This window comes from Artibeus jamaicensis, unplaced genomic scaffold (genome assembly GCF_021234435.1).
Source record: "Artibeus jamaicensis isolate MK-2021 breed Jamaican fruit bat unplaced genomic scaffold, CSHL_Jam_final contig_519, whole genome shotgun sequence".
In the NCBI taxonomy this organism is placed as follows: Eukaryota; Metazoa; Chordata; class Mammalia; order Chiroptera; family Phyllostomidae; genus Artibeus; species Artibeus jamaicensis.
The window spans coordinates 8,476,328-8,497,210 of record NW_026521871.1 but is presented as its reverse complement, the minus strand read 5'-3'; the positions used below and the strand labels follow the sequence as shown (position 1 = coordinate 8,497,210).

The following is a 20,883-nucleotide window of genomic DNA, read 5'->3' as shown; positions in this document are numbered from 1 at the left end:
TAAAATTTCATAAATTATCTATCTAATAAGGGACTTGTGTTTAGAATATATAAAAATTCCACAATTAAGTAATGAGACAAATAATCTAACTTAAGAAGGGGCAAAGGAGTTGGATAGATATTTCTCAAAAACAAACAAACATACAAATGGCCAATAAGCACCTGAAAAGATACTCAACATCATTACTTAGCAGGTAAACACAAACAAAAAAACCACTATGAGATACCACTTCACACCCACTGGGATGGCTATAATAAAAAATATGAACAATAACAAGTACTGACAGACTGTTTATAAACTGGAACACCCCACCATGCATTGCTGGTGGAAATGTATTAGAGAACATCCACCTCGAAACAGTCTGGCAGTACCACCAAAGGTAAACAACAGAATTACCATGCTCCTTCAATTCCATTCCTAGGAATATATCCAAGAGAAGTGAAACACAGGCCCACAGCCCACCTCAGAACAAAAGATTTACACAGAATGAAAGTGAAGGGGTAGAAAAAATTATATACCCTGCAAATGGAGGTGAAAAGAAAAAGCTAGGGTAGCAATACCTATATCTGACAAAATAGACTTCAAAACAAAGATTATAGGAAAAGACAAAGAATACTTAAGGGATTGATCCAACAAGAGGAAATAACCCTTATAAACATATATGCACCCAATATAGGAATACCTAAGCATATAACGAAAATGTCAGTGAACTTTAAGGAAGATATTGACAGCAATACAGTCATAGTAGGGGATTTTAATATCCCACTGTGACCAACTGATAGATCTTCCAACCAAAACCACAAAGAAACAGTGACCTGAAATGACACATTAGATCGAATGTATTTAATTAATATTTTCAGAATTAATGAATTAATATTTCTTTAAAAGCAGAATACACATTCTTCTGAAGTGCACATGGATCATTCTCAAAGACAGACCACATGTTAGGACACAAAATAAGTCTTAACTAATTAAAGAAAATTTAAGTCATATCAAGCACTTTTTTGAATTACAATGGCATTAAACTAGAAATCAATCTTAAGTTAAAAACTCAAAATATTCTAATATATGGAGACTAAATAGCATGTTATTAAATAATGAATAAATTACCAATGAGATCTAGGAACAAATAAAAAATTACCTGGAAGCAAATGAAAATGAATATACAACAACCCAAAACCTATGGGACACAACAAAAGCAGTCCTGAGAGGAATTTCACAGCATTACAGGCATACCTCAAGAAGCAAGAAAAATCTCCAATAAACAATCTAACCCTACACCTAAAAGAACTAGAAAAACAACAACAAACAAAGCTCAGTGAGTAGAGGGAAGGAAATAATCAACATCAAAGTGAAAATAAGTGACACAGAAACTGAAAAGCAATTCAAAAGATCAATGAATCCAGAAGCTGGTTCTTTGAAAAGATAAACAAAATTGATGAACCTTTAACCAGACTCATCAAGAAAGAAAGATGGGGACCCAAATAGATAAGATCAGAAATGAAAGCAGAAAAGTAACAATTGATGGCACAGAAATAAAAAGGATTGTAAGAAAATACTATGAACTACTATGACAAGAAATTGGACAACCTGGGTGAAACTGATAAATTCCTAGAAACATACAATCTTCCAAAACTAAATCAGGAAGAAGCAGAAAATCTGAACAGTCCAATAACAACTAATGAAATTGAAGCAATAATCAAAAAAATTCCCAGCAAACAAGAGCCCTGGACCAGATGGCTTCACAGGCTAATATTACCAATCATGCAAAGAAGAACTAACACCTATCCTTCTAACTATTCCAAAAATTCAAGAGGCACGAAGACTGCCAAGCTCTTTCTACAAAGCCAGTATTATCCTAATTCCAAAACCAGATAAAGACACAGGAAATAAAGAAAATTATAGGCCAATATCCCTGATGAACATAGATGCTAAAATTCTCACAAAATATTAGCAAACTGGATCTAGCAATACAAAAATGAAATCATACATCATGACCAAGTGAGATTTATCCCAGGGATGCAAAGTTGGTACATTTGCAAAACAATAAATGTGATATATCACATAAACACATGATCATATCAATAGATGCTGAAAAAGTATTTGATGAAATCCACTGCCCATTTATGATAAAAACTCTCAGCAATGTAGGAAAAGAGGGATCATACCTCAACATAATAAAGGCTATATACAAAAAACCTACAGCCAACATACTCAATGGGCAAAAACTAAAAACATTTACCTTAAGATCAGGAACAAGACAGGGATGTCCACTTTCACTACTCTATTTCAACATAGTATTGAAAATGCCAGCCACAGAGATCAGATCAAAAGAAAAAATAAAAGGCATCTAAATTTAAAAGGAGAAAGTAAAACTATCATTCTTAGACATGATATTGTACAAAGGAAATTCTATACACTCCACCAAAAACCTACTTGACCTAATTAATGATTTCAGCAAAGTAGCTGGATCAAATTCAATACTCAAAATTGATAGCATTTTTATATATCAACAATGAACTATCAGAAAGAGAAACTAAGAAAACAATGCCATTTACTTTTGCACAACAAATAAATAAATAAGGTACCTATGAATAAATTTAACCAAGGAAATAAAAGATCTGTACTTGGAAAACTGTAGGACACTAAAGAAAAAAGTCGAGGAACATACAAGTACGTGGAAGCATATACCATATTCATGGATTGAAAGATTTAACATTATTAAAATGTCCATACTACTCATTCTATAGGCTTAACACCATTCCTATTAAGATACCAAAGATCTAGGACAAATATTCCAAAAATTTATATGGAACCAAGAAAGACCCTGGATAGTCTCAGCAATCGTGAGAAGAAGAACAAAGTGGAGGGATAATATCTGATATCAAACTATACATTAAGGCTACTGTAATCAAAACAGCCTCATACAAGCATAAGAACAAACATATAGACCAATGAAATAGAACAAACAGCCCAGAAACAAACCCATGCCTTTATGGTCAATTAATATCTGACAAAGTGGGCAAGAGCATACAATGTAGTAAAGACAGTCTTTTCAATAAATGGTGTTGGAAAAACTGGACTGGTGCGTGTAAAAAAAATGAAACTAGACCACCAACCTGCACCATGTATCAGAATACACTCAAAATACTTAAAAGACTTAGACATAAGTCATGATACCACAAAAATCCTAAAGGAAAACACAGGCAGTAAAATTTCAGATATCCTATGTAGCAACATTTTTGCTAATGTATCTCCTAGGGCAAAGGAAAAAGTAAACAAATGAGTCACATCAAATTAAAAATCTTCTGCATAGCTTAAGAAACCATCTACAAAATGAAAAGGGAACTGACCACATGGGAGAACATATTTGTCCATGATACATCAAACAAAAGTTTAATTTTCAAAATATATAAAGAACTTCTATCAACACCGTAAAGACAATCCAATTTAAAAATGGGCAAAAGACCTGAATGTCTGTTCCAAGGAGGACATACAGATAGCCCACAGACATATAAAAAATGCTCAACACCATTAGCCACTAGAGAGATGCAAATTGAAACAACAATGAGAATCACCTCACACCTGCCAAGATGGCTATAATTAATAAATCAACAAGTGCTGACAAGGATGTGAAAAAAATGAAGCCCCAGTGCATTGTTGGTGGGAATGCCTATTAGTTTAGACACTGTGGAAAACAGTATGGAGTTTCCCCCCAAAATTAAAAAGGGAACTGCCTTTTGACACGGCAATTCCACTTCTGGGAATATATCCTAAAAATCCCAAAATACCATTCAAAAGAACATATGTGCCCCTATGTTCATAGCAGCATTATTTATAATAGGCAAGTTCTGGGAACAGCCTAAGTGCCCATCAGTAAACAAGTGGGTCAAAAAACTGGTACATTTACACAATGGAATACTATGAAGTGGTAAAAAAGAAGGAACTCTTACCTTTTGCAACAGCATGGATGAAAATGGAGATTATTATGCTAAGTGAAATAAGCTAGTCATTCAAACACAAATACCATGTGATCTCACATATATGTGGAATCTAATGAACAAAATAAATTAATGAGCAAAACAGAATCATAAGCATAGAAACATGGAACAGACAGACAGCTAAAAGGGGAGGGCAGAGGAGGAGTGGTTGAAAGAAGGTGAAGGATTAGCCAAAGAACTTACTTGTATATGCATGACTGACCTATGGACAATGGTGTGGGGATTGCCTGAGGGAGCGTGAGGGGGCAAGGTGGAGAGGGACAAATGGGGGGAATTGGGACAACTGTAATAGCATAAACAATATTAAAAAAAATAAAGAAATATGTGCCCACATGAAAACTTGTACATGAATATTCACAGCAGCATTATTTATAATAGCTAAAAATGTAAAAAAAAAAATTAGTGTCCATTAAGTAGATGAATAAACAAAATGTAATATATCCATACAATATAATATTATTCATCAATAAAAAAGAATGAACTATTTATTAATGATGGCCATCCTGACAGGTGTGAGGTGATATATCATTGTGGTTTTAATTTACATCTCTCTGATGGTTAGAGATGTTGAGCATCTTTTCATATGTGTATGGGCCATCTGTATGTCCTCCTTGGAGAAGTGCCTGTTCAGGTCCTTTACCCATTTTTCAATTGGATTGTTAGTTTTTCTGGTGTTGGGCCATATGAGTTCTTTATATAGGTTAGAGATGAAACCCTTGTCCAATATATTATCATCAAATATGTTCTCCCATACAGTTGGTTACCTTTTCATTTTGATGATGATTTCTTAAGCTGTGCAGAAGCTTCTTAGTTTGATGTAACAAAAAAAAAGTGCTGGCAAGGATGTGGAGGAAAGGGAACCCTTGTACACTGTTTGTAGGAATGCAGACTGGTACAGACACTGTGGAAAACAGTATGGAACTTCCTAAAAAATCCCAAAAGACGTAACTGCTTTTTGACTCAATGATTCCACTACTGGGAATATACCCTAAGAATTCCAAATCATCAATTCAAAAAAACGTATGTACCCCTATGTTCACAGCAGTGCTACTTAAAATAGCCAAGTGTTTAGAACAGTCTAAGTGCCCATCAGTAAATGAGTGGATCAAAAAAACTGGTACATTTACACATTGGAATACTATGCAGCAGAAAGAAAGAAGAAAGTCCTTCCTTTCACAACAGCATGGATGGAACTGGAGAATATTATGCTAAGTGAAATAAGCCAGGCAATGAAAGGCAACTATTATATGATCTCACCTATAAGAGTAATCTAACAAACGAAACAAACTAACCAACAAAATAGAACCACAGGCATGGAAACATGGAATAGACTGACAGTGACCAGAAGGAAGTGGGGAGAGGGATAATGGTGGAGAGAAGGGGAAGGGACTAGTCAAAGAACATGTATGAATGACCCACTGACATGGACAACAGGGGGGAATTGACTGTGGGAGCAGGGGATGGAATGGGTAGAGGAGGGCAAAGAGGAAAAAATTGGGTCAACTGTGATAGAAAAACAATAAAAAAATTTTTAAGAAAGAATGTTTATTAAAAATAAAATACATATTTCAGAATTAACCATAAAAAAAGAATGAAGTATAATACATGTTACATGGATGAACCTTGAAAACAAGATGAGTAAGAGAAGTCACAAAGGCCACATACTATATGATTCCATTTACATGAAATGTCTGGAAAAGATAAATTCATGGACAGAAAGTAGATTAGTAGTTGCCAAGGCCTAGAAGGAGAGAATAGAGCAATTGCTAGTGATCATGGGCTCACTTTTTGAAGTGGTGAAGATATTCTCAGATTAGATATTGATGATGTTTGCACAACTCTGTGAACATTCTAAGAAAGCACTGAACTACATTTTAAAAAGAGAGCTTTATGATGTGTGTATTATATCTCAACAAGTCTTTTTTTAAAGTAAGCCAAACAAAGGGAAAAAACAGTAAACTTATGATAAAAGTTTAAGTACATAAAATTTTTCCAGAAATGAAAACAATCAAGCAATATGAGCCAATTCCAACTTTGTTTCCAGCACAATATTATAGGATACTAGTTCCCCAAATTTTAGATTTCACAATAGATGTAATGATCATAACAAACTATCATAAAGAGAAATTAAGAAAATAGTCCCAATTACAGTTGCATCAAAAATAATTTTAAAACCTACTATACATTAACCAAGAAGGTAAAAGATCTGTATTTTGAAAACTAAGATATTGATGCAAGAAATTAAAGACAACACAAATATTTTGGCTGGTGTGGCTAAGTGGATTGAGCACCTGACTGCGAAGCAAAGGGTTACCAGTTTGATTCCCAGTCAGGGCATATGCCTAGGTTGCAGGCCAGGTCCCGAGTTGGGGACACACGAAAGGCAACCACACACTGATGTTTCTCTCTCTTTCTCCCTCCCTTCCCCTTTCTCTAAAAAATAATTAATTAATTAAAGACAACACAAATAAATGGAAAGATATACTGTGGTCATGGGCTGGGAGGATATTTCTTGAATAACCATATCATTCAAAGATTTAATGCAATCCCTATCAAAATACCAATGGCATTTTTTGCACAAAACTAGAACAAAGAATCCTAAAATTTATATGAAACCACAAAAGCCTTAAATTGCCAAACTGATTTTGAGAAAGAACAAAGTTAGAGGAAGCACACTCCCTGATTTCAAACTATATTACTAAAATATATTAATCAAAACAATATGGCACCATCACAAAAACAGACACAATGAAACACAATAGAGAGCCCAGAAATAAACCCTCACATTTATGGTCCATTAATTTACAACAAGGAAGGCAAGAATACAAATGAGAAAACTACAGTCTCTTTAATACATGGTGTTGGGAATACCGGATAGATAAATGCAAAAACTTAATCTGGGTCACTTTCTTATACCATATACAAAATAAACTCAAAATGGATTAAAGACTTCCATGTAAAAACATACAACCATAAAACTCCTAGAAGAAAGCATAGGCAATAAACACTCTGATATCAGCTTCAGCAATTTTTTTTATATATCTTCCCAGCAAGGACAACAAAAGCAAAAAAAAAAGAACAAATGGGACTACATCAAACTCAAGAGTTTTTGCACAGCAGAGAAAACAATCAACAAAACGAAAAGATAACCTACTGAATGAGAGGATATATTTGCAAATAGCATATGTGATGGGGATTAATATCCAATGTATACAAAAAAACTCATAAACTCAAAATAAAAACAAGCAATCTGACTTAAAAATTGGGCAGATGACCTGAAAGGACATATCTCCACAGATGACATACAGGTGTCCAACAACATATGAGAAGATGTTCAACATCACTAATCATCAGAGAAATACAACTGAAAATTATAATAAGATATCACTGCATACCTTTCAGAATGGCTGTCATCAAAAAGTTAACAAATAACAAGTACTGACAAGGATGTGGAGAAGTGGGAACCTTTGTGCAATGTTAGTAGGATTGTAAATTGGTGCACTCACTATGGAAAACAGTATGGAGGTTCCTCAAAAAATAAAAAATAGAACTACTATATGACCCTGCACTTCCACCCCTGGACATTTACTTAAAGAAAACAAAAACACTGATTCTAAAAGACATTTGCACCCCGGTATGTTCACTAAAGTTTAATTTACAATAACCAAGATTTGGAAGCAACTTAGGTGTCCATCGATGGATGGATAAAGAAGTGGTGGTATACAATGGAATATTATTATTCAGTAATAAAAAAAGAAAATCTTGGCATCTGTAACAACATGGATGGAGCTAGAGGGTATTATGCTGAGTGAAAAAAAGTCAGACACAAAAAGATAAATGCCATATGATTTCACATATGTGACTTAAAAAAACAAATGAACAAGCAAAACAAATGAACAAACAAAACAAAAAAGAAACGGTACAGATACAGAGAACAAACTGATATTGTCAGAAAGAATGGAGGTAGAGATACCTCCATGAATGGAAATAAAAGGCACAGATTTCCAGCTATAACATATATAAGTCACAGGGACATAATGTACAGGTAATTTAGTAAATAATACCATAATAACTTTGTGCAATGGCAGATGGTTGAGTTACGGTGGTGATCACATTGTAAGGTATGTAAATATAGAATTGCTATGTTGTACACCTGAAACTAATTGAAGATTGTATGTCAACTATAATTTAAAAATTTTTTTAACTTGGGGGGAGGCAAAAATAGGTATGTGGCATGTTTTTTCAATGTCGTATAAGGTACAGGGGCCACCTAAAGAAAATTTAACTGTTTAAAGAATGTACTTTGTTCAACTCACTGTTTAATACTTAAAGTCTTAATATTTACTTTAAGTAAATACTTAATATTTACTTTAATATTTAATAAATAATAAAATACTTAATATTTACTTTAATTTTGTAAAATTACATTAACTTGTAGGTTTTTGTCCAGTATAGCAAGTAATTTCTGCCTAAGCAAAAAGATAACTTCAAATGGTATAATGGCCTATTGTTATGGTATACTTTCCTGTATGACCCCAACCAATTAATACTACCAATCTTTTTCTAACATCCCTTTATCAAACTGCCCATAAGTACTCAGCTCATCAAATGCTCTTTGAACCAGACATACCATCTTACTGGTTCTGTCATTAATCAGTAAGTAAAGTAAAATAAAATATTTGACACATTTGCTTTTATCTTTGTATGACAGTCATGTTTTTAGGTTTTTGGGTAAATAATTTAATAAAGTAAATTTTTTTACAATTGGAGGAACCTAAAATACCCAACTTTCAATTCTGATTATTAAGGACTTTGATTTGAACCTTCCAGTTTACATCACCATCATCTGTTTTGCTTGCCATCATACTCCCCAGGACCCATCAGATCATGATACAATAAGCACTGAATAAGTATTTGTTAAATAAATTAGTTTTTAAAACCTATAAAGTAGACAGGACATACTCGTGAAGCAGATAAATTTAGCTTCACTAGAAATTCATCATCTTCTCACCCATTCAAAAAGCTGAGAGTAATATAGCCAACCTGTGTGGAGAGCACCTCCTTAGGAGGCTGGAGAGGAAACAGGAGACAAACTCCTTTCAACTGCTCGACAAGTATGAAAAAGCTCTATACACAGTGAGAAAAGGCCTCCAAGACAAATTAATCAAAACAAAGGGAGAAATAATGCATATAGTATGCTATAATTTATGTAAAACAATGAAAGGATAATAAAATATATTTACATTGTTATATGTGTAACAAAACTGTGGAAGCATACACAAGAAAGTAATAATGTTGATAACCTCAGCTACAAGGTAAAAAACTTTGGAAGGAGACTTTCCAGATATATCTTTTCATGTTTTTTAAACCATACAAATACACTAAACGTTGAGAATAATTTTCAGTAGTTACTTTAGAAATTTTTCATATATCTCATGGAATCTCAGAGTGCTAGACAAAGACAGAAACAAAGCTCAAATTCCTATCACATAGTTCGCACTCAAGCATACTGACAGTAGAAACTTGGCTCTACCATTAGAATCACTGTCACTATTGCCATGGGAAGCTGGATGCAATATTAGCTCTCCCAAAAACTGTTACTATTTTTTCTTCATAAATGAGGTGACCAAAGTATAAGAGGCTATACATCTCTCTTAATATATGCCACTAACAAGCACAGAATTGTGATATAAACCTAGGTAGTGTGACTCCAAAACTTTCCTAACTAACTGCTGCCCTGTGCTGCTGCCCTTTGTTTAGATTAACTGGTCTGTCCTATTAATTTTTCAGCCTCTTTATATCATTGTATAGCTAGTTATTATCTTTTCTTTGTCAAGCATTTTTCTATGAAGGAATTGATTTTGCTGACTTCATTAGAAAAAAATGAAGCATGGATTCAGTAATGGGTCGTTTTCTGGATTCATCTTTGGTTTTTCTCCCGTATCTATTTATCTTCTTTACCAGTTGATGATGTGAAAAGCCCTAACATGGCTTTCTTAAATAGCACTAAGTGTGTTCATACCTTAAAAACTTTTATGTTCTCCATTACTGTAGAGCACATAGTTATAGTAGGATTCTCTTTTGGTTCTTCTTCAAGTTTCTCTGTTTCCAGAGATCGTCTTTTTGCTGACTTTCTTTTTTCTTGTAATTCCTTCTTTTGCTTCATTTGGAAAAATTTCAGTGTCTTAAAAATCTCTCGAGAAAATTCATCTACTTCAGTTTCCATGATTTCCCCATTAAGGTCCAAAAACCCTCCATCCATCCACCTGAATTAAAAGAAAAAATAATATTAAACTCAGAGACTTTTGGAGTCTGAAGGGACTTTAGGGATTCTTTAGGCTATACCTCTCATTATAAAAAAGAAACAAGTGAGAGCAAGAGTGATTAACAGTTTTTCTTAGTAACATAGGTAGAACTGATGGTAAAGAAACAAGATTAAAACTATCACCTCGGCTATGCTGCATGGCTAAAAGATGTATCAAACTATAAGTGGATGACTAACAATGTTCAAATAAAATGCAGATTTCACTCCATGCTTCTAATTTTTTGTGTGAACATTCATCAAATTAATTAATTAATTTTATTAAAAAATGACCCACTTCTGGAAAACTCAAGTTATACTTTAGGTATTATATGGGTCAGTAAACTGAGGTGATACCTTAGAAACATTTGATGCTTCTCCTATGTGACACTTAGTTCTCTTTTATATTAACACGTAATTCCTACTCTAAATAGCCAACACCGCCAAAAAATCAATATATATTTGCTTATGAATCATTTTACATCATTTGCTTAATTTTTATTACACTAGCAGAAATTACCGTTTTTCTGTTCGTTGCCACTTCAAAACTAAATTGAAAAACTTCTGATAGGGCTCAATGTTAACTTTTAATTTATCCAGTTCAGGATATTTTGTCAATTCCCACTTGAAAAGTTCCTCTTGTTTATTAATAAATTGAACCGCTTCTTCAGATTCCTGAATACGTTTTTGTAGTTGTCTTACATCGGTCACATACTGAAAGCAAATAATTTTTTATCGCAAGAAATATACAAGTAATTTTATAAAAATAAGATTATACAATACTGCATAGACTATGTCCTTGCATTTATATAGAAACTTTAAATATCACCTTCACAATATTACTATGATATACAGCAAAAAGTACGGTTATATCTTATAAAACCAAGTCACAAAAAGATCACAGGAATAGTATTATTTCTAGGACTGGGTCAAACCTCTGTTTTGCCATAGTAAGCTCATGTTTTTCTATATTTTCAAACTTATGTAAACACATCCCATGAGCCAGCCATAGCTACTGTCTCACATATTTATCACACCTGCTGCATGCGGTCCAGTTCAGCAAATTCTGCAAACTCCTCCATGCGGCGTGATTCCTTTTCTATTTCCAAAATCAGTTTCTCTCGTTTAGCAATTAGCTCATTTTCTTTTTTATGTTTAGCAGTCTCAATGATCTTTATAAAAGACAATTTAATCATGTTAATTATTTTGTTACAAAGGAAGCACCACATCAGAAATCTTAATTCTTTGCATAGTAATAATAACTATTAATGAAATAAAAATGAGTGTAAAGATAAAACACTGATATTAAAATACAAAGAGCAATAAACCACACAAGCAAATTTTTATAGATATGAAAGTGACTAGCAATTTTTATTTATCAATTGAATATTGTAACTATTTAACCAATTCTGAGATAATAATTAAAAAGCTACCATTCAAGAACTATCAAAAATACACTTATGTTACCACAGGTACTATTATTGTCATTTCAGAGATAAAGAAATTTAGGCTTATAGAGGTTAAGAGGCATGTCCAATGTCATAAAATCACTAAAGTCAAAACCTGGATTAAAACTTTGGTTTATCTGACTTTTCATTACTATACCATCTCATTTCCCAATTTAGAAAAAACTGGTTTGCATTAGAACTTCTTCAAAATCTAAATTATATTCAGGACCCTGATTCTGTTACTTATCTCTGTGATATTACACAGGTTATTTAACTTCTCTGAGACATATTTTTCTCATCTATGAAATGGGAGAAATAAGATTACCTGGGATTTTTGCAAATATTAAATGATTGAATAATTGGAAAGCCCTGAGTACAGTGCTTACTATTATTATTATTAACAAGTTATATAATACTTCTACCCTGGCTGGTGTGGCTCAGTGGACTGAGTGCCAGCTTGTGAACCAAAGGGTCACTGGTTCGAATTCCCAGTCAGGGCACATGCCTGGGCTGAAGGCTGGGTCCCCAGTTGGGGGTGCACAAGACACAAGCACACACTGATGTTTCCCTCCCTCTGTAATACCCTCCCTTCCCCTCCCTCTAGAAATGAATAGATAAAATAGTTTTTAAAAGTTATATAATACTTCTGAGTTTTTTAAGATTAGTATCACTTCTTAATAGACCATGTGATTTAAGCCTAACAGCCCATCCTAAGCCTGAAGGGCTATAAAATGTTGCTAGCCCACAACTCATATTGATACATACACTTACTTTTTAAAGGTAGATATCAAGTATGTATGACAATTAAACAAACACAGTGCTTAAAATGTCAGAATATAAAATATATAGTAAAAATATATTTACCTCATCATTTTCATCAAAAATAGGATTAATTTTCCAAGGCCACATAAGGACAGCTGAATTCAAAGCTAAATCTTCTTGAGGAAATAGAAAAACATCTAAAAAGTAACTCATTCGGCGTTTGGATTCCTACAAAAGAAACTCCATGTATAATATATACACCATGTAGAAAATATAACACAATATGAAAAAGAGAAGAACCAATAACAATTTCTAATATTCATTCAAATTTCAACTTGACTTAGATTATTAATTGATATTTCATATCACCCAAATCAGATGGGTATTTCAGTAGCTGCAGTATTTGTTAATTTGGCTTCTTAACACACAATCCAAGTCTTCTATACAGAAAATAAAGCTTTTTTAAAAGTTTTCACTTGCAGATGACTTAAATAAAGGTACTCTTATTCGTTCTTATACATGACTAAAAAAGGTGACCAAATATGCAGCTTTCTGTTCAGTAAGGCTTTACTTTTGATTTTAAGGAATTTTTATGAGACTTCCAGCCAAAATGGAAGCATAGGTAGATGTGCTTTGCTTTTTCACACAGCCAAAAGAATGACAACAAATTTAAAAACAAAAAACAACCAGAACTTTCAGAAAATAGAACTGTATGGAAGTCTGACAACCAAGGAGTTAAAGAAACATTCATCTAGACTGGTAGGAGGGCCAGAGATCAGCAGCTGGGGCAGAGAGTACATGCGCCAACATGACAGACTGGGCTGGTCAGACAGTGAGTGGCAGACCTGCAGTCCAACAGTGACAAGGGGATAAGGCAGGAAGAGTGAGACAGAAAATAAAACCCAGGTACCAGTGTGGAGAAATAAAACCTCAAAAACTCTGGCTGTAAAAATCTGTGGGTGTTGCAGTGGGAGAAATTCCAAGTCCCACAGGAGAGTTTGTGGAGAGACCCACAGGGTCCTAGAACATACAGAAACCTACCCACCCTGGAATCAGCACTAGAGGGCCCGACTGGCTTGTAGGTAGGAGGGGAAGTGACTGAAAGCCTGTTGAGAGCCCAGAAAGCAGCATTATTCCCTTTGATCCTTCCCCTACATACAGCACCACAACGCAGCAATGTGGGTTGCCCCACCCCTGTGAATGCCTAAGGCTCTGCTCCTGACTACATAACAGGTGCACTGAGACAAAGAAATATGGCCCAAATGAAAAAATAAGTAAAAACTCCAGGAAAAGAACTAAGCAAGGAAGAGATAGCCAACCTATAACATGCAGAGTTCAAAACACTGGTAATCAGGATGCTCACAAAAATGACTGAGTACAGATGCAAAATAGAGGAAGAAGTGAAGGCTATGCAAAGTGAAATAGAGAAAAACATACAGGGAAACAACAGTGAAGGGAAGGAAATCAGGACTCAAATCAATGATTAGGAACAAAAGGAGAAATAAACATTTAATCAGAACGGAATGAAAAAAACAAGAATTTTTTAAAAAGGAGGAGAGGTTTAGGAACCTCCAAGACAACTTTAAACAATCCAACATCTGACTCATAAGTGTGCCAGAAGGAAAAGAGGAAGAGCAAGAAATTGAAAACTTATTTGAAAAAATAATGAAGGAAAACTTCCCCAATCTGGAAAAGGAAATAGACTTCCAGGAAATCCAGGAAGCCCAGAGAGACCCAAAGAAGTTGGACCCAAGGAAGCACAAAGCAAGACACATCATAATTAAGTTATGCAAGATTAAAGATAAGAGGGACTTCGGCCAAGATGGAGGCATAGGTGGAAACACTGTGCATCTTTGCACAACCAAGTTTAAAGAAAGCAAAGGTTTAGTAACAAAAAACGCAGCCAAAACACAGAAAATGAACTATACAGAAGTCCGACAACAACAAACCATTCAGCCAGACCAGTAAGAGGGGCAGAGCCAGCAGCGGAGCTGGTGAGGCAGGAAAGATCCCCCAACCCAGGTATGCAGGCAGCCGTGGGTGGATCCCAGGTGTGGGGTACCAAGGAGAGGACCCAGTGAGGGCAAAAGGTGGCAGGTTGACCGAGGTCACACATTCGAGTGCAGATAAAGCAGCGAAGCAGTGAGCAGTGAGACAGACCACGCAGGCCCTAGCAGAAGAAATTAGCAGAGGGGACCACTATTGCCCCTCTTTGACCCCACCCCACATACAGCATCACAAACCAGCGACCTGGGTGGCCCCACCCTGGTGAACACCTAAAGCTCCGCTCCTCATATGTAACAGGCATGAACAGACCAAAACATGGCTCAAGAAGAACTCAAAGCCCCAGAACCAATAATTCCAAGCAACCAAGAAAATGGCCAAACTATCAGATGCACAGTTCAAAACACTGGTGATCAGGATGCTCACAGAACTGGTTGATTTTAGTCATAAATTAGAGGAACAAATGAAGACTACACTAAGTGAAATGAAAGGAAATGCACAGGAAAGCAATAGTGATGGAAAGGAAACTGGGACTCAAATCAAGGGAGTGGACCAGAAGGAAGAAGAAAAACACCAAACAAAAAAAAAATATGAAGAAACAAGAATTTTAAAAAGTGAGGAGAGGTTTAGGAACCTCCAGGACATCTTTAAACACTCCAACATCTGAATTATAGAAGTACCAGAAGTGGAAGAGGAACAGCCACGAGTGGAAAACTTACTTGAACAAATAATAAAGGAGAACTTCCCTAATCTGGCAAAGAAAATAGACTTCCAGAAGTCCAGGAAGCTCAGAGAGTCCCAAAGAAGGTGGACCCAAGAAGGAACACACCAAGACACATCATCATTACATTAGCCAAGATTAAAATGAAGGAGAGAATTCTAGAAGCATCAAGAGATAAGGGGACAGTCACCTACAAAGGAGTTCCCATCAGACTGTCTCAGCTGATTTCTCAAAAGAGACCTTACAGGCAAGAAGGGGCTGGAAGGAAGTATTCCAAGTCATGAAAGGCAAGGATCTACATCCAGGACTACTCTATCGAGCAAAGCTTTCATTTAGAGTGGAAGGGCAGTTAAAGTGCTTCTCAGATAAGATCAAATTCAAGGAGTTCATCATCACCAAGCCCTTATTATATGAAATGTTAAAGGGATTTATCTAAGAAAAAGGAGTTAAAAAAGATGAACAGTGAAAGAACAGCTAACTCACAGTTATTAACAACCACACCTAAAACGAAAGCAAACTAAAAGGACAGCTAGATCAGGAGGGGAACCATAGAAGCGGACATCACATGGAGGCTTAGCAAGAGGGGAGTGGGAGGAGGGGAAGGAGGGAGAAGGTAGAGAAAATAAGTAGTATAGACGGTAGGTAGAAAATAGACAGGGGGAGGGCAAGAATAGTATGGGAAATATAGAATCTAAAGAACTTGAGACACATGGTAATAAACTAAAAAGGGGAAATGGTGGAGGAGGGGGTGTGCAGGGTGAAGGGGGGAAATAGAACTGTAATGGCATAATCAATAAAATATATTTTAAAAAAAAAGATTAGGACTTCCGCCAAGATGGAGGCATAGGTGAATGTGCCATGCCTTCTCACACAACCAAGTTTAGAGACAACTAAATATTAGCATCAGAAAACACAGCCAGAACACAGAAAATTGAACTTTTCGGAAGTCCATTAACAACAAATTCTTCAGCCTGACTGGTAAGGGGCGAAACCAGCGCCTGGTGAAGCGGGGTTGCACAGGAGGTCTCGGTCAGACGGACTCCGGCGCAGCGTCCAGACGTGCGGATCCAGGCGCAGGGTTGGACCTAGTGAGCAACCGAGCGAGCCACCAGGTGAGCGACTGCGGGGGAGACAGCGGGAGGAGCGGTGCTGCGTGTCGACTGTGGTCACGCATGGGCAGACAGGCGAGGGAGTGGGCGGTTGGACCCGGCCCGGGGGTCCCCGCAGCAGCAGCGGCGGAGGCGGCGGAGAGCGCTGCCATTTCCCTGCTCTGACCACGCCCCCACATACAGCGTCACAATCCAGCGACCTGGGAGTCCAAGGCACCGCTTCTCACACTTAAAGGGCCAGAACAGACCAAAAATGTCACAAGATCTCAAAGCCCCAGAGCCCATAGATCTAAGCGATGAAGAAATAGCAAAACTCTCAGACACACAGTTTAAAACACTGGTCATCAGGATCCCCACAGAACTGGTTGATTATAGCCACAAATTGGACAAACATATGAAGGCGAAACTAATTGAAATGAATGGAATTGCACAGGACACCAAGAGCAATGAAAAGGAAACTGGGACTCAAATCAATGGAGTGGACCAGAAGAAAGCAAATAATGGCCAAACAGAAAAGAGTCAAGAAGCAAGAATTCAAAGAAATGAGGAGAGTCTTAGGAACCTCCAGGACATCTTTAAATGCTCCAACATCCGAATTATAGGGGTACCAGAAGGGGGAAAGGAACCAGTGGAAACCTTATTTGAACAAATAATAAAGGAGAATTTCCCCAATCTGGCAAAGGAAATAGACTTCCAGGAAATCCAGGAAGCTCAGAGAGTACCAAACAACTTGGACCCAAGAAGGAACACACCAAAGCACATCATCATTACATTAGCCAAGATTGAAATGAAGGAGAGAATCCTAGAAGCAGCAAGAGCTAAGGGGACAGTCACCTACAAAGGAGTCCCCATCAGACTGTCAGCTGATTTCTCAAAAGAGACCTTACAGGCAAGAAGGAGCTGGAAAGAGGTATTCCAAGTCATGAAATCCAAAGACCTACAACCAAGATTGCTCTATCGAGCAAAACTTTCATTTAGAATGGAAGGACAGATAAGGTGCTTCTCAGATAAGATCAAATTCAAGGAGTTCATCATCACCAAGCCCTTATTATATGAAATGTTAAAGGGACTTACCTAAGAAAAAGAAGATAAAAAACATGAACAGTGAAAGGACAACAAACTCACAGTTATTAACAACCACACCTAAAACGAAAGCAAACTAAAAGGACAGCTAGATCAGGAGTGGAAACATAGAAATGAAGATCTCATGGAGGGTTAGCAACAGGGGAGTGGGAGGAGGAGAAGGGGGGAGAAGGTACAGAAAGTAAGTAGCATAGACGGTAGATAGAAAATAGATGAGGGGGGGGGCAAGAATAGCATGGGAAATATAGAATCTAAAGGACTTGAGACACATGGTCATAAACTAAAGGGGGGGTAATGGTGGGGGTGGGGGGGGTGCAGGGTGGAGGGGAATGAAGGGGGGAATAGAACAACTGTAACAGCATAATCAATAAAAAAATTTTTTTTAAATAAAAAAAGATTAAAGATAAGGAAAGAATATTAAAAGCAAAAGAAAAGGAGACAGTTACCTACAAAGAAGTTTCCATAAGTCTATCAGCTGGTTTCTTAAAAGGAACCTTGAGGGCAAGAAGAAGCTGGACAGAAGTATTTGAAAACATGAAAGAAGAGAACCTACTTCCAAGATTACTCTATCCAGCAAAGTTAGCACTTAGAATGGAAGAACAGATAAAGTGCTTCCCAGATAAGGTCAAGTTCAAGGAGTTCATCAGCACTAAGCTCATATTATATGAAATGTTAAAGGGACTTATCTAAGAGAAAGAAGATGATCAAAACTAGGAACAGTAAAATGACAACAAACTCATAACTACCAACAACTGAACATAAAAAAAAAAAAAAGCCCTTACTGGTGTAGCTCAGTGGATTGAGTGCAGGCCTGCGAACCAGACGATTGTGGTTTGATTCCCAGTCAAGGCAAATGCCTGGGTTGCAGGCCAGTTCCAAGTGGGGGACACATGAGAGGCAACCACATATTGATATTTCTCTCCCTCTCCCTCTCTCTTCCCCTTCCCCTCTAAAGATAAATTAATAAAATCTTTTAAAAAAAAAGAAAGAAAAACAAAATCAAACTAAGCAAACAGTTGGAAAAGGAACAGAATCACAGAAATGGAGATCACATGGAGGGTTATCAGCAAGGAAGGGAAGGGGAGAGATTGTGGGAAAAGGTATAGGGAATAAGAAGCATAATTTGTAGGTACCAAATAGACAGGGGGAGGTTAAGAACAGTATAGGAAATGGAGAAGCCAAAGAACTTATATGTACTACCCATGGACATGAGCTACGGGAGAGGGAGGAAATGCTGGAGGGATGAGGGTGCAGAGCTGAGGGGGATTAATGGGAGAAAGAAATGGGACAACCATAATAGCATAATCAATAAAAATACTTAAAAATGAAAAAATAAATCCAATAAAGATCTAATAAAAGAATTTTAAATGTTTAATTCTTATGTATTTGATTTTTGAATGCTGATGAAGATTTTAGCATCTTTCATTTTGTTTTGCAAAATAAGTAACATTACCACTTTTCCTGCCTGCCTTTAGTGTACAAAAATTGTCCCAAAGAGTTTAGGGGTTAATGGAAAAAAATGCTTTAAAACCAACAGATTTACCGAAGTAGAGAATTTTAATATCTTTACCTTCTATAGCTTTCATTGATCCATGTGCAATACTATAAATTTTAAGAATTTAAATACAGATTCAAAGGCAATTGAGGGGTTTAGTTTAAGATATATATAATAGAGACTAAAGGTGGTGGCAAGGTAGGTGGGAGCTGAATCCACTTGATGTGTACCCAGCTGGGACACCTAGCTGATCTTCTGAAGAACAGAAGTGAGCAGCAAATGGAATTCCAGCTTTTATGAAGTTTGGAAGCCAAAATTGTGGAGGAAGTTGAGAAACAGTAAGGAGATTGTGTTGGGACAGTAAGTCCCTGGGACCTGGGCAGGGACCAAGGCTACTGCAGTCTACAACCTGGGGCCAGGGTTGACAGCTGCTGCAGGAGCTTTGGAGAAGGGCCAGATCAGCAATTGTAACTCAACTCCCTCCCCTACCAGGTCAGGGAAGGCATCACCACACCAGGAAAGACCTGGATGCTTGAAGTTGCTAGGAGGAATAAAAATGCCATGGGAGACCCACAGAGGTGGTGTTCCCCCCACTAGGACTGGGGTCACCAGTTAGGACATTACCAGAGAAATTGGGGAGCCAGGTGATACCTGGAGAAGGGAGAAGAGTTGGGCTGTGACAGACCCTGACCCAGATAGTCTCCAAATTGGTCAGAGTTGAGCTGTGTGAAAAGCTGGTGCTTGGTAAGAACAGCTGCTGCAAACAAGAGAAATTTACTCGGGAGGAAGGGAGGAAGGGAGGAAGGGAGGAAGGGAGGAAGGGAGGAAGGGAGGAAGGGAGGAAGGGAGGAAGGGAGGAAGGGAGGAAGGGAGGGGGAGAGAGAGAGAGAAAAAGAGAGGGAGGGAGGGAGGGAGGGAGGGAGGGAGGGAGGGAGGAAGGAAGGAAGGAAGGAAGGAAGGAAGGAAGGAAGGAAGAAAGGAAGGAAGGAAGGAAGAAAGGGCTCAAATAAATGATCTAAATTCACAATTAAAAGATCTTAAAAAAGAATGACAAAGTCCAAAGTAAGAAGAGGGAAGGAAATAGTAAAGATCACAGAAGACATAAATGAAATACAATCTTAAAAAATGATACAAAAGATCAATGAATCTAAGACATGGTTATTTGAAAAGATAAATAAGATTGAGAAACCTTTAACTGATTGTGGGGTGGGGTAGGGGCTATGAAGGGTCTAAATGGTAATGAAAAAATACAATAAAGATTAAATCAAAAAATAAAAATAAAGAAAAAATTTTTATTTATTTTGTTGAAGTATGCAGTCATCCACAGAGTGCTTCTGGGTGCTGGCAATATCCTATTTCTTGACCTGGGTTGGCAATATAGGTGCTTACTTTATAACTATTTGTTTAGCTGTATGTCTCATATATTTTCAGTGTTTATCATATTTCACAATGATAAAAACTACTTTAAAATATGTAAATTAAAACCTTCTGCCCTGACTGGTGGGTGTGGCTCAAAAAGTTGGGCGTCAGTTTGATTCTTGGTCAGGGTACATGCCTGGGTGGCAGGCCAGGTCCCCAGTTGGGGGTGTGCAAGAGGAAACCGATTGATTTTTTTCTCACATGTCAATGTTTCTCTCCCTCTCTTTCTCCTTCCTTCCCTCTCTCATAGATAGATAGATAGATAGATAATAGATAGATTGATTGATAGATAAATAGATAAAATTTTTTAAGTTATTCTTACCTTGATCCTTAAAACCAATTCTTGAATTCCTACTGTCCGGGCTTTTTCTACATAAGAGATCAGATCCATCATCTCTTCTGTTGTCTCAGGGACTTTTAATGCATGTTCTTTAATTGCTTCAAATTCACTGCAAATACTGACATAAAACTCTGCTTTACTATAATTATGGTAACTAATGCTGTATCATACTCAATAAATGTAAGTTATTATGATTACTA

The 20,883-nt window shown here is 36.7% G+C and overlaps 1 protein-coding gene across 1 annotated transcript in view; it reads right to left on the bottom strand.

Annotated features, from left to right (window-relative positions):
* Positions 1-20,883, bottom strand: part of DNAH12 (dynein axonemal heavy chain 12) — a 229,017-nt gene that overhangs the window by 159,193 nt on the left and 48,941 nt on the right. The window contains exons 14-18 of the mRNA XM_053669550.1: positions 20,666-20,801; positions 12,615-12,740; positions 11,340-11,474; positions 10,823-11,016; positions 10,024-10,267 (exon numbers count right to left, since the gene is read on the bottom strand). Of these exons, the coding sequence (XP_053525525.1) occupies positions 10,024-10,267; positions 10,823-11,016; positions 11,340-11,474; positions 12,615-12,740; positions 20,666-20,801 (835 nt within the window). The remainder of the gene's footprint in view (positions 1-10,023; positions 10,268-10,822; positions 11,017-11,339; positions 11,475-12,614; positions 12,741-20,665; positions 20,802-20,883) is intronic.